Here is a 15,524-nt window from a genome sequence, read left to right as displayed (position 1 = left end):
GAAAGGATATGGACCCCAAGGAGGCAGATTCAAATAAATTGCCAAGGAGAAAATAGAAAAGTTTTAATAAGGAAAAATAAAGTGTTGCATACAGTAGGTATGTGATACAATACATAAACATTTGTTAAATAACAAGTTTCTGAAGCAGCATTTAATAACTATAGCAGTTTGTGTTAATCATATATCAAGTAGAATGAGTGATATGTCTTCAACCAACTCAATGAGATACAGCTATTAATGGTGCAGACTTTCACAAAGTCAGGAAGGTTTTTGTTGGTTGATTATGGGTTTGAGGCAACTCAGTAGCATGGTGAGATAGATACACAGTGACCATCAAAGAAGCATGGGGTAAGAGAAAGACATCAATGGGTCACATAGGTATACTAGAATAATAACAGCTATGTCCCTTTAAAATTCACAAAGCATTTTACAAGTATTATCTCATTTTATCTTCACAACAGCCCTGGGAGGTAAGTACTATTTTTATCCCCATTTTAAGGTTGAATAACGTAAGTATGCTGACCCAAACTGAAAAGTCCCTGTCTGTTCTCCAAACACTAGGATGTTGTAGACATCTTATGGGGATGGTTAATTTGCACATACCACATTAGAAAGAAGCCTTTTCTTTTCCCTTAAAAGGCAGCTCCAGCATGAAAGAAAGGAAGGCCCTGGGGAAATTAGTTACAGCTGCTGCCCTCCAGCCATGCTCTGAGTTAGGTAGTCAAAACCAGAGGAATGCCAAAATTTTTCTTCTTTACTAAGTGACTCAACCTTATTTGAGTTTTTACCACCCATAGGATCCAGGAGCTTTTTGTGGGCAGGGACCATATTTTGTCTTTGTATACCCAGTGCTTATTATAGTGTCTGGAACATAATAGGTGCTTAATAAATGTTTCTTGAGTGACTGTTGACTGACTCATTTGAAGCATCATCATCAATAATATCTTAAGGTAGACCTTCCTAGTAAAAATCAGTTAAAAAACTTGGAAAAGAAGTCCAAGAAGAGCTTGCCTTAAAAAAAAAATCTATCTCACTTTTTGCTCAGCTCGTGTATCATTCAAGAACATGCTGACCAGCTCTTCCTCAATAATGACTGACAAAGAAAAAATAAAATCCTGATTCATTCAAAACCATCTCTCCCAAAGTGTGATTCAGAAAAAAGAGCATTAGATTTATTGTTGGAAGAACTTTCAGTAGCCTGTCTCTGCCAGTTACTAGCCATGTGCTTTTGGGTCAGTTACAGTATTCTAGGCCTCCTTTCCCTCTTTTGAGGAGTTTGGATTAAATATATGATCAAGGCCCTGTCCAGCACCAGATTGAGGATCCTCTGATAGGCCCCTTTCATTCTGAAAAACAGGGTACCCAGACAAGGCATTGGACATTTTTTAAATACCTACTTTAGGCTAGTTACCAGATAGTTATGCAAAGTAATATTCTTTCATGATTTAATTTTTTTTTTGCCACCCCCTTCTCTTTCAGGATTGCTGATTTCTAAATGTCCTTTATTTTTCCAGTTAAGGAAACTTAATAAAGTTGCTTTTCCCCCAATTCCCAGTGAAGTGTTATTGAAAACTTAAACTAGGTCAACAAATAGTTTCTATGATGACTAGCTTTCATGAACAAGATAAATGGGAGTAAAGGTAATAAGGGCAGTGTCTTAGCTAGTTCTTAAAATATTGCATTAGTAATCAGTTTTAGCCTTTGAAAAAATAATCAGTTCATGGCTAAAATTCATATTCACATTAATAAATAGTCCTTGGATTTCCATTTTTTAGCACTAACCACTAAGTTAGAATTTTTCATCTTTCATGTTAATGTAGAAATAAATTTTAAATTTTGGATCTTTATTTTTTTTATTTCTCACCTCCCAATAACCTTTATGGTCATCCTGCTAAGATTATTCCAAGTAGGGTGGGTTTTTTTGTTTGGTTGGTTCTGTTTGTTTTTGTTTGTTTTTTAATTTTCTAAGAAATTTTTTCACAGCAAAGAACCTGGTCCTTGTGTGTCTCAAAGGCCTTAAAAAAAAATAATGTCATTTCCTTAGTCACTTCTGGGTCCTCTGGGAACTATCTAGAACAAAGCTAGCTTGAAAAACTGCTAACTAATGTTTTTCTCTAATTTCCTTGCTGACTTTTTAGCACATTTAAGGCCAGATCCATATAGTCAAATACAAGTACAATTATTTGAGTAATTCAGCTCTACTCCTGTCCCCTTCCTTCTGCTTCCCCACTTCCCTGCAGAAAAAAAGAATTCCCTTGATAATTATAGGCACCTGTCTATTGGCAGATCCCATCCATAAATTAGCTGTCTTTTTAGTTCCAGGGATGTTTAACTCTTGTCTTCTCTCTTCCAATCTCCATTTTAAGCTGCCCTGCATAGGAAACCTACGTTGAACCAGGATTATGTTTTGTGGTTCAATTTTTCATATGGCCCCTCATCCTGGTGCCTTTCCAATACTAACAGAAATTTTCAGTGATCTCTAATGGCACACACTTTCTTACTATTTACATCCAGTTGCAATCAGAAGTTGACTTGTGGTATACTGGAAGAGGAAATGAGAGAAGTGAGAAGTCTACAAGTATCTTAAGGGACTTCATGTGGGAAGCATATTAAATTCATTGTGCTTGGCCCTGAAGGGGGAAAAATAGAACTTTTAGATAGAAGTTGCTAAAGACATAGATATAGACATTGTGTAAGAAAGACTTTCTGATAATTGTAGGCACCCCAAAATGCAGTGAGTTGTGTCAGGTGTATTTCCCTTCACTGAAGGTCAAAGGCTAGTTGCTCCCTTTTAGAAGACACTGTAATGTTATAAAGGAAATTTTTTTGTTCAGAAACGGGTTGTATTAGATGACCTCCAAAATCCATTTCAGCTCTGAGATTCTGTAATTCTGTGACTCCTGAACTAATTTCCAGTTTTGTGTATGTACAGTCACATACAAATAAGGTATACATCTTCAGTTCTTTGACATTTCATTTTGTGGCAGGATAAATTCAGCCTTTCTACTTCATAAGAAACAAAAGTATCATAGACTGCTATTCCTTCTCCTTTTACAAGTGATGAACTGAGCCTTTTATATTTAAAATTATATACCCAGCTATTGGCAGTTCTCATACTAAAAATCAGGTTCCACATCCCAGTCCTATCTTCCACATTTTTCCTTGTAGGAAAATATCCTATAACCTAAATCTCTCTAATGGTAAAATAATTACTTGGTCTTAAAGGAAATTCAGGACAGCTCATTAACTCATCTAAACCACAAAAGTACATACCATTGAGTATATTTCATCATTCTTGTTTATATTTCATTATTAAAGATAATTTCAGGAAATAGTATATTGTATTTTTTGTCTCATATTTCCAACACTCCTACTAAATTTATCTGGACTTTTGTAATCATAACGTAAATAGAAGGCCACCTTTGGATTTAAGAAGACAAAATTTAAGGTTCCAATTAATCTAGCATCTGTCACTCATTAGCTGTGTGACCCTGTGTAAGTCACCTAAACTTTTGTGCCAGAAGCAAATTAAATTACAGATGAACTACTAATTAGAGATAAACTACTAATCTCTATTGGGAGAGATTCTTCACATCACCCCAAACCAATGAAATAACTGTTGCAGATTCTGCCCTTTACACAATACAGTAGTCATCTTTTACAACTGGCTTCTTTTTCTCAGTAGGTCATTCAAGTTTTTGGTAGTATAGTGCAATGGAAAGAAAGGATTTACAGTGACAAGAATTTGGTTTGTCTTATATGCTGGTATTGTCATTCACTACCTGTATGACTTTAGACCAATCATTTAACCCTTTTTGCTCTCAGGTACCTCCTGTTTGTTACAAAAAAGGGGGTGGGGAGAAGAACTAGATAGCTTCAAAGGGTCATTTCTGATTCTGAAGCCATAATCCTATGAGTACATTGATTTTAGTCAAAGTGAAGATTTACTTTTGAAGCTGTCTCTCTATTTTCCCTTTCACAGAAACTTTTATCTAGAAAATTGTTGATGCCAACTGCTATCTTCAATTCGTTAAATTGAAAAACAATGAATACCTTCCATATTTTTCCTTAAAAAAAAAAGCTCATTTCAGTATTAGGCTCAATCAACATTTCTCTTTGTAAACATTTCTGTTCACTTAAGATCTTTGATTTGCCAAATATTTGGAAGTAGTGTTTTATTGCTGTCCAGTCACAGTTCTTTAGGAATTTTAATATGTCAGTCAGTGTCAGTGTTCTTGAAAACTCCCATAAAGGGTGATTTAACTTTTTTCACCCTTAAAACAAGCCCTTTGTGTCATTACTTCCTATCTTCCAGCTATTTTTTTTTCATATTTTGCCTTTCAGGTTCTTTTTTTTTAACACATTTTTGTTTCCATATAAATCCAAATGGTCAAGCATGAAAGAATCAAACTGATCATAATTCTTCTATCTTCATCTTTTACCAGTTGACATTGTTTATCTTATCCTATTATTTTCTCTCCTTCTTGAACTCAAAATCCTAACATCTTAATGATACCCAGTATAAAAGTAGAATGATTAGCTCAAGAGAAGGGGAAAGCAAGAATGCAGAACTCTAAATTTCACATCATTTACTAGAATGTTGCTTGTGCATATTACTTAGTAAAATACAAGAAATTTAACTCTCTGAATTCTTAAAATAAGGTTTTTTTCCCAACGTGATAAAAGACTAGCACTTGCGTTTTTTCATTGTGCATTTAAATGTATACCCATTTGAAAAAGTAGCATTGTAAATATTTGGAAAATTGATGAAGCTGATCCTTTTAGGTCACAGTTTTCTATTACACTTTGCACAGTTTGGAAATATATGGATAAATATATTTGCTTCCTGCTGTATGCAAGTCAGTTATTTCCCTTATATTCTTTGTTTTGCTGTGGAATGGCATTAATAATATTGCCATCTACTTTATCCTTCATGAACTCAAACATAGCTCCCTCTCTGCTGACCTGACTAGGAAATATAATTATATTTGGTAATAATATATGATATAATTATATTTGGTACAGTATTTAGTACAATACCCTTACAGCATAAATTCTTAACCTGGAGCCCTTGAACTTTTTATTTTTATTTTATTTCAATATAGTTATTTTCCTTTGTAATTCTATATATTTTACACATTTTAAAACATTATTCTGATAAGGCATCTGTATCCATCACCAGAGTACAAGAGGGGTCCAAATCTCTCTCTCTTTCTCTCTCTCTCTCTCTCTCACACACACACACACAAAAAAAAAAAAACTTAACAAGCCCTACCTGACACTAACTTCTTTAATATTCATGGATGTTATGGATAAAGTAAACCAAATGTTCTGAAATAGTCTGGTTGTTTGAAAAATCTTTGTTAAAACAAATTCAATTCTATTTCATTCATTTCAAATCACTATGGGAACCTTAAAACTTTCCATTTTATTTTTTTTCTTCCATTGATGTGGACAAGTATTTAGATAAATTAAAAAGAAAATAAGAAAAATGATTATGCAAGGAGAAATGTTTTTAAAAAGGAGATTCACAAAGATTTTATGTCTGTAAATTTCTACTCTTTATAATTTGTTGAATTCACCCTAAAAGAAGTTTATATTTCACTCTTAACATATTAGTGTCCATGTTGTATTGATTTTTGAGATCCTTTTTGACCTTCTTTATTCTCTTGGTATTGCTTTTGTACGTTGTTCCACTGTTGCATTCTATTTTGACCATTGTTAATTATCTGACTGTACATTGATAGCTCATTCAGGGTTGTAAATCAGTAATTTTAATGTCATTTTCACTATTAGGTTATAAAAGCAATTGAAGAAGGTTATCGTCTGCCAGCACCCATGGACTGCCCAGCTGGTCTCCATCAGCTAATGCTGGATTGTTGGCAGAAGGATCGTGCTGAAAGGCCAAAGTTTGAACAGATAGTTGGAATTCTGGACAAAATGATCAGAAACCCAAATAGCTTGAAAACACCCCTGGGAACCTGTAGCAGGTAAATGCCTATTTCTAACAGGGACAAGGATTTGAAATGTTGGAATATTTTTTCACTGGGTAAATTTAAGTTTTCTTATAACTATGTGTTATGTTTATAAAATGAATGCTAGTTTTAATATATTAACCTTTCCCCCAAACTCTCTTTTGATATCTTGTCTTGTTTAAATAAGTTAACCTAAGTACTACTTTTGGTCTCTGTTCCTCACACCAACCCATGAGAAGTTGGCCTGTATGGCACACATTATCATTTCTTGGAAGATGTATCTTAAATGACATTTTTCTACTATGGGGTTTGTGTGGTGTGTGTGTGTGTGTGTGTGTGTGTGAGAGAGAGAGAGAGAGAGAGAGAGAGAGAGAGAGAGAGAGAGAGAGAGAGAGAGAGAGAGAGAGAGAGAGTTTCTATAGTCAAATGTTTTGGCCTATGATTTTATTTCCATTGTCCTAATTGCTTTCTTGCCCTATTTGATCTACTGTATCTTGGTTTTTAATTCTTCTCTTGAGGTAATTGTACAAAGAACACACTTATAAATAGCAATACAATACAGTAAGAAAGAGGAATATCTATTTAGTAAGAAGAATCATGACATTCAATTCATTCTCATGAGTTGTTTTCGTGGATTGCAACATAGGAGTTGTTATTTAGCCCCCTGCTGCCTTGTAAGCCTGGTATTCCATGGTTGTTATTGGTAGTAAGTTAGGCCCTTCTAAAGGTGTATTAACTCATGCAGCCCACAAGGGTGCCATTACTACAGTGGAAGAGTAATTTACTAAATAGTCCCCTTGTGGCCTGAACAAGTTAGTGTACCGCCAAATGTGCTTAATTTACTACCAGTTACTTCCAGAGAAGAGGCTGAGCAAATATTTACTGAATATAAATAGTGTAGTCTGTACTTAAACACACACACACACACACACACACACACACACACACACAAGACATAGCCTTGTAGTCTTAAAAACTAAATAATGATAAACAAAATGTAGGGGGCTACAACTTTTACACTAAAAAAAATATCAGTAAAGAATTTTCTGGATTTTTAAATATATAAAACAAAGGAAACTGACTTCATTCTGTTTATGCCATACATTTGTGTTGGTAGGCTTCGTTGCCATCTGTTTTGGTCAGTCAAGGTTTTCTTTCCTTCTTTGACTTTTAACTAGGCCCATCAGTCCCCTTCTGGATCAGAATACTCCTGACTTCACTACCTTCTGTTCTGTGGGAGAATGGCTACAAGCTATCAAGATGGAAAGGTATAAGGATAACTTCACAGCAGCTGGCTACAACTCCCTTGAATCAGTGGCCAGAATGACTATTGAGTAAGTATGAGTTTGAATTCTATCTGGAGGCAGGGGGTCTACAAAGTTCATTTGAAACTATACTAGTTCTGCCATGATCACAAGAGTCATCTTTCCCAGCCAAGTGCCCTGTGCAACAAAACATTAGACAAAAATTCACTCTGAATCATTTCTTTCCACTCCATATATATTTAAGTTTATATAGGCTAAGAAGGATGTACCAGAGAAAGTTTGTGCCTTTTCCCCACCAGAGAATATGGCATCAGTGTTTCTTCATTCTGCCTCTGCAGAAGTGAATCTGGAGGTTCTTCCATGAGATTTCAACATACCATAACCAAGGGGCACCTAGGTGTCATGGTGGATAAAACATCAGCCCTGGATTCAGGAGGATCTGAGTTCAAATCCAACCTCAAACACTTGACACTAGCTGTGTGATCCTGGGCAAGTCACTTAACCCTCATTGCCCCACCCTTTAAAAACAACAACAACAACAAAAAACCCATACCATAACCAAGGTGCACTGAGGCATGCATTATGGTGACTTCTTGAGTTAAGCTAGGAAAACATAACTCTGTGAACTTATTACTTGTTTGACCCAATTAATATTTGCTTAATTTGCTGGAAATTTCTGGTTCGACACTTTGACTTAAATGTTTTTGTTTGTTTGTTTTTGGTTTTTTTTGTGGGGCAATGGGGGTTAAATGACTTGCCCAGGGTCACACAGCTAGTAAGTGTCAAGTATCTGAAGCCGGGTTTGAACTCAGGTACTCCTGAATCCAGAGCCGGTGCTTTATCCACTGTGCCACCTAGCCTCCCCCGACTTAAATGTTTTTGATGTTATTGTAAACTGGATCAGCAGTAACAGTAGTAACAGCAGCAAGAGTAATAAAACTTATTTATGTAGCTCTTTATGATTCACAACACAGTTTACTTTTAAATTTGTGTGTGTGTGTGTGTGTGTGTGTGTGTGGCAATTGGGGTTAAGTGATTTGCCCAGGATCACACAGCTAGTAAGTGTTAAGTGTCTGAGGCCGGAATTGAACTCAGGTCCTTCTGAATCCAGGGCCAGTACTCTATCCACTGTGCCACCTAGCTGCCCCACACAGTTTACTTTTTTTTAGTTTATCATGAAATCATCCCTGGAGGTTAGATGCTATTATTTAATACCTTCATTTTATAGATGAGGAAATTGAGGCAAATGGAAGTTAGGTGACTTGCCCAGGATTACACAGCTAGTATCTAAAGCTGAACTTTGAATTTGGGTTTTTCTAACTCCAGGCCCCACATTGTATCCACTTTACCACCTAGTTGCCTAACATGTGGATTGTCAAAACACTGAGTTTTTGGCACCACTTTGTTCCTTCTTCATCATGGCTTTTAGGAGCTCATTTAACCTCTGGGCCTTAATTTATCTGTATCTAAAACAAGGGAAAGAGTACTGAGCCCATCAACCTCAAAGTAATGCTGTAAGGTTATGAATTCTGGTATATGAACACAATTGTAAAGGTATAAAAGTCTATGTAAATGTCAGATATAATTCACTGTTTTGGTAGCCAAACAATACCATAAAGTATATATTCTCTACTCAAGGGAAGTTACTCATAGGGTTGGATTCAAAATGAGACAGACCCAAAAGACATATTCCTGCTGCCACTGATCAGGAAATGTAGACTTGTTCATCTTTTTGATGGTGTCAGTGTTTCTTGATTGTGCCCCTGCTGGTCACAGAAGTGAGCCTGGAGGTTCTCCCATATGTACTATTCAAAGAGTTACTGCCCATGAACCAAAAGAGTTATCAAAATCCCACTATACAACAGCTGTGGAGCACTTCACTACCATGTTATATTCAGACTTCAGAGGTTTCTATGCTGAATAATGCATACCATTCAACTTTTAACATCTATTTTGAGCAGAAAGGTCAAAGAAAGAAGGGGGTAAAACAAAACAAGTTTCAACTACATGTCTGAGAGGAAATCATTATTTTATGCACCTGACTTCAATATTCCTGCCATGAATTTTTATGGCATACAGCTATAAAAATTTACTGAATTAAAGAAAACTTATGAGTAATGATATCTATAATAAGCACTTCATAAATATTGAGCCAGGTAAAACCTATATAACACAATATATATGTGTGTGGCTATGTGTTTGTGTGTGTGTGTGTGTATATATATAATATACATAATATTTATGTGTGTATGTACATATATGTATATTTTTTTTTGTTACTTCTGAATTCTGCTTCTACTACTACCTAAGGGATACCATGTGATAGAATAAGTAGTTGGTTTGGTACCAGAGAATCTAGCTTCAAATTCACACTCACTTATATATCCTCACACTTAAGGCATATGGGCCTTAGCATGCTAAGACTAAAAATAAGTAGATAAATTAGATATTAATAATACATAAAATAATAAGGTTTCATTAGATTATATCTAAGTTCTCCTCCTGTTCTACATCTTATGATACCATGAGCATTCCCACTCCTTTCCATGTGGCACAGTGGAAACATTACTGTATTTGGAGTCAGAAGATAGGAGTTCAAATTCTGGGTCTGATCCTTACAACCTATGGGACTACCTTGAACAATTACTTAATTACTCTGTGTTCTTTAAAATGAAGGGGTTGATCTAGTTGGTCCCTAAATTCTCTTCAGCTCTAAATCTATGACACTATGATGTACATACATTCAAGGCTACCAAATTTAGAAATAGCATTTCCAAGGTTTTCTACAGCTTAATAATTTTTCAGACTGCTTATAAATTTGGTTATCAAAAGTCAGATCAGTAAAACCAAAATCATTCTACATAATTGTAAATTGAGCATGGCTTTAGGCCACCAAGCTGGCTCATTGTTATGATAATATGAGGACAGTGACTGGTAGCTAAGATTCAAAGATTACTTAATGAAGAGGTTGACAGCAATAAGATACCACATAACTACAATGTAAGGTAACTAATTGAAAATGTCTTTCTCCTCCCCAGGGATGTGATGAGTTTAGGGATCACATTGGTTGGTCATCAAAAGAAAATCATGAGCAGCATTCAGACTATGAGAGCACAAATGCTACATTTACATGGCACTGGCATCCAAGTGTGATAGACAAAATTTCTCCCTTATGAGGGAGGTGACGGACTGTGAGAGAACAGTACTGGCCTTCATTATAGGCGTGGAGTGCTGCTAGAAGACACTTGATTTGCTGGTTCCTTCCTGCAGTAAACAGATCTACAAGAAGCACCTAAAGACTTGAACTCCTAAGTGCCGCCAGAATTCACAAAAAGGGAATATGGATCCACCACTGGTGGCCAGGAAAACAGCAGTGACAATAAACAAAGTACTACCTGAAAAAAAAAAAACAAAAAACAAAACATCCAAACACCTTGAGCTCTCTAACCTCCTTTTTATCTTATAGACTTTTTAAAGTGTACATAAAAATTTAAGAAAGAATATATTTGTCAAATAAAATCATGATCTTATTGTTAAATTCAAAATATTTTCCTTAAATATGTGATTTCAGAATCTTTTTTTTTTTAAATCATTTGTGTTTATTCTTCATAAGGACTTTGTTTTAGTAAGTTGTTTATAGCTTTGGACCTTTTTAGTGTTAATTCTGTGACACATTACTACACTGGGTACCTTTGAAGGAATCTCAAGTTGTTAGAAACATAGAAAGCATGACTGAAAATGTATTTCCGTCGGAACATTGGTATCTTTTCTGTGCCATTTTCTTCTGTTAAATCAGTGCTGTTCTGACATGGTTTGCTAATTGGCAGGTCATCAAGAAAATGCAAGTTGCCAAGAGCTCTGATATTTTTAGAATATTTTTTGTAAAGATCAGACACTATCTTTTCAATGAAAATTTAAAAGCAATAATGACCCCTACTTAGTATAAGGCACTTTTAAAAAAAACACATTATTTGTAGGATGATTTTACTAGAAATAATTTAATAAGAAAGCTCAAATTGTAGAACCACAACTTTAAACAAAAAGGGGAAAAAATAAAAAAAAATAAAAGGATGAGGCACTTCCTGTAATGAACATTTGTGGAGACATGTCTCAGAACAGGAAGTTATCCAATGTAACCTAAAATTTGATCTGAGCACATCAAGATTTTTCAATATCTGAACATTACAAAATTTAAGAGAAATAGTTGGCATATATTTTATATCTGATTCAGTTGAATGCAGTCCAAATGTGAGTTTAAAGAATTAGATTTTATATTAGAACTTGGGAGCATAATAAAAGGGGCAGTTCACTATTTTCTCCTTTTTAGAACAAATTTGCTGCTCAGAACCCCATCACTGCAGTGGAAAGTCTTCCGTTTGGGAACATTAATGCAGAAAAATTTTATTTTGAAAGAAAGAACTCTTTCACACTGTGAGAAAGAGTGGGAAGGGCCTAGTTTTTTTTAAGCTTTATTTATTGAAGTATATGATTTGACAAAGTTGTTAGCATATCATAAGCAATAATCAAATGTGTCTTTCTAGATATTGCAAGAATGTATACAAAAAGTGAAAGTAAGGCTTTCAAAAGTCAGGAAAATCATGAACTACCCCAGAAGAGAACTGTTGTACTTCCAAAGAGAATTGGGCTGTTTATATTGATTTTACTAGAGAAAAGATCCCAGGGATCGGTCATAAATTGGTCTTGTTTGATAATGTGGGCATCCACACAAAAACTGTAAATGTTCCTTTGTAAAACTTGTAAATTTTATTTATACTGTCTTGTTTTGTATACATATTTCTCTGTAGTGAGCTCTGAATACATTGAAAATGCACTATATTTTTCTATTTTACTTGCAGAGCATCACAAAAGAACAGGTATTTTCAGTGCTACATAATGTGTTTTCCCACATTTAGGACCAAAGATGGCTACAGAAAAATTCAAATGGATTGCTCCCTCCCCTCCCCATGACCTTCTAGTTCCCCCTTTTTACTTTTCTTTTAGATCACTGTACAGTGTTATTTGACAGTTTATTTATTTTTTGTTTGGTCAAATAGAAAAAAAGTCAATATAATTTCACTAAACTATTTTCTTTTGTCCCTTAAGAAAAAAAAAACTGTAAAAAAAATGCTTTGAATTAGCATAATCCCGTTCCATAGACACTTCCATTTGTAATCTTTGTAATAGACTGTAAATATATTTTTGGAACTATAACACCATGTGCTCGAGGGTTATTTTTCAGTGTCGGCAGTGTATATCAGTGTTTATACTAAGTACAGCACTTTACAATTCTAATCAGTAGCATTGGCCTTTGAGAGAGTGAGTGAAAGAGTTTGAGTGAGTGCTATTAGTACAGTTTAGCTTTTAAACTCACTAATAATGGGGTTCTTTTCTTGTTCATAGCTTAAGGTGCTTATTTTTTCTATTAGAAATCAAATTAACAAAAAAGCCATTCTAGACCTAGGAGATATAGCATATGGTACATGCAAATTGTGTCTTTCCTGCTTTTTTCTAGCACTAGATTTATAGCTGAGTAATCTTTCTTGAGTAGAAGGGCAGAATAAAAGTGTTGGGTTTGTTTTTTTCAGAAATGACTTTTTTCTTCAGCAATATACCTCATCTGCCTTAAATTTTTTACAGCTCAATACAGGGAAAAGGGAGAAGGGATGGGAAAGACACAGAGCACAATAGGAAATGTATGCTTACACCACTATCTCATTTTAGGTCAATTATCCCCCCTCACTGTTATCATTTTGGATTACATGTATGTGAACCAAGTATTGACTGAGAGAGACTCAACATTGTAATGCTGATTGTAATGCTTTCTTCCAGAAAGAGATGAGGCAGCATAATGACAAGAATGTACAAATTGCACCTTGAAACTTTTATTGAGAAATTAGTGCTCAGGGGAGGAAAGGATGATAAAATGAGAGTCAGAAATAAGATTCCGAAATTATAAAGCTGCAAAGGACATGGCCTCCTTGATTTAATCTAATCACCTTTTTTTTTTTTTTAAGAACACTGTCTTCACACTTGACTTGTGTTTTGCCTTCAGTACTGAAATAAAAATAACTGTTTTATTAAATCTGGATCTAAACTTTTCTGAGCAATTGGATTGGGCCTTGTTTGCTGGAACTCGGGGTGATGCTTGTCAGAGCCCTATTAGTCGAATCATGCTGTATACTCATGTAATCTACATTAGCTAGAACTATTCGGAACTCTATTTTAATTGCTCTTATCAGTGTTTTTACATCAATTAAAGAAATGGGTGTAATTCACCTTTATTTTAAATATTATTTAGGCAATGGTGGTATTCTCCCTTCTGTTTCTTGATGAGCAACCTGAGAAGCAGGCTGTTCACTCACTGTATGACTAAGAGATGTGCATGTGCAAAGCAATTATTGATGTAAATTTTTCTTTCTAGATGTTGAGAAATCATGGGGGAATTGGGGAGAGATGTGCTTTTTTGTTTGCTGGATTTGTCCCTCCTTGCCTAAGAATTACTCCAAGGGTCATCCTTCTATAAGGACAAACTGACTTTGAACAGTATCTTAATGTATCAAGCACAAATAACTCGTTCTTCAACACCAATCTTAAAAAAAAAAACAACTTTTTACCAGCGCAAAAAAATAATAATAATAAACAAGTCTAATAGACTATGTAAAGAAAATACTGTCTCTAATCATTGATGGATTGTTTTGTGTCCCTACCCATCCTTTATTCTCTTACTCAATATAAGGAAAAAGGCCTGCAGACAGTGTTTTATTCAAACACTTAACTGAGCCAATCTGGTTCTACCAGAAACTATTCTCTCTCACACCTTTCCCCCTACCTGTGTACACTCCTTTAATCTTCTAGTCCTTTGGGACTATTATGCATGCCTCCCAAGGGGCATGTCTTCAAAACACCACTGACAAGCATCTGGGCCAAAAGTTTTTTTATCTAGGTCATTCATGTACATGATAGGTGGACAGGATGTGTGTGTAGAAATAATAATAGACATATAGTCAGAAAAACTGTATTAGAGACCAAGCTCAGCAAGTACTTGTCATGTGAACTTGAACAAATCAATTCACCTCTCTGAGCCTTTATTGTCCTCATCTGTAAAATGGGGATACCACAACTTGCACTGCCTACCTCACAGGGTTGTTGTGGGGAAAGTGCTTTATAAAATGTATTGTGCTATAAAAATGTGAATTATTATTATTATTAGAAAAAATTCAAAGACAAAAAAAGAATGAATCCTCCTATGTTATACAAGCTATTTTTATTTAAATGAATAAGGTGTAGAAGCCAAGGGAAGTGGTTTGGAGTGTTTGAATGCTGGTAAGTCATCCACAGAGTAGGAAGGAACCTCAGAGATTAGTTAGTTCAATTCATATCACAGCAAGAATGGCCTCTCTAATAGACACAATAAGTGGTCATCTAGATATCACTTGAAAACTTTTAGTGCCTGGGAACTCACTGCCTTTCAAAGCAGCCAATTTCATTGATTTGTGACAACTTTGTTAGATTTTTTCCCCCCAATTAGATCTGGTCAAAATCTGTCTCTTAATAACTTCCATCTCTTTCTAATTTCCTCTGTTCTGAATTCTATGTTCTGGGGTCAAGTAAAACTAGCAAAGTTAGTCCTTCAAGTATTTGAAGTATATGGAGAATGCAATCATGTTCCCTACTCAGACATCTAGATTTCATCCTACATTCTTTAATTTGATTCTCATATGTTTTATTTTGTATCTAGCCTCCTCGCCATTTTCCTTCTAACACCCTCCACTTGTCAATGTTGATTCTAAAACGTCCCTGAAGGTTAACACTATAATTGTTGTCTAACCAGAAGTCACTCCTTATTACGCCACCATACTCATACCCCCTTTAGATGCTGTGTTTTTGTTAAGGAAGCAAATGATTCCACTTGCTTCCGTGGCTCCTCACGTAACACTTTTGTCTAATACAGAGCTTCCAGTATGGTGGCTAATATCAATCATGGGAGCCTAGACAAGATAGACACACAGACAGAGAGATGGAGGGAAGATGATTAATCCTATTGGTTGACTGAGCCTCCTCTTTTCAGTTTAAAATTTTGGTTCTGAATAATTACAAAATCATTGACTCCTTACCAAGTCTTTTCACAAACTTTGAGGATTACTGAATAAACACAGACATGCTTAGTCTGTCATCACTTAAACCAATGATCTCATCTTCCCTTCCATACACAATTATTAATGATAACCCCTGCCAACAGTACTTCTGTTTTTCAGGAAGATGAGTTTATAAGCAGTGAACTGAG

General features: G+C 35.2%; 1 protein-coding gene across 4 annotated transcripts in view; it reads left to right on the top strand.

The window, feature by feature from the left end:
• EPHA7 (EPH receptor A7) overlaps positions 1-14,316 on the top strand; it is a 219,322-nt gene extending 205,006 nt beyond the window's left edge. For all 4 annotated transcript variants that reach the window (XM_044002118.1, XM_044002117.1, XM_044002116.1 and 1 more), the window contains exons 15-17: positions 5,797-5,990; positions 7,154-7,309; positions 10,279-14,316. In XM_044002118.1, the coding sequence (XP_043858053.1) occupies positions 5,797-5,990; positions 7,154-7,309; positions 10,279-10,393 (465 nt within the window). In that variant the 3' untranslated portion in view covers positions 10,394-14,316. The remainder of the gene's footprint in view (positions 1-5,796; positions 5,991-7,153; positions 7,310-10,278) is intronic.
• Positions 14,317-15,524: the final 1,208 nt, after the last annotated feature.

Source organism: Dromiciops gliroides, chromosome 4 (assembly GCF_019393635.1).
Source record: "Dromiciops gliroides isolate mDroGli1 chromosome 4, mDroGli1.pri, whole genome shotgun sequence".
Classification (NCBI taxonomy): domain Eukaryota; kingdom Metazoa; phylum Chordata; class Mammalia; order Microbiotheria; family Microbiotheriidae; genus Dromiciops; species Dromiciops gliroides.
The sequence above is the reverse complement of the archived record's forward strand: the minus strand, read 5'-3'. Positions and strand labels throughout refer to the sequence as shown.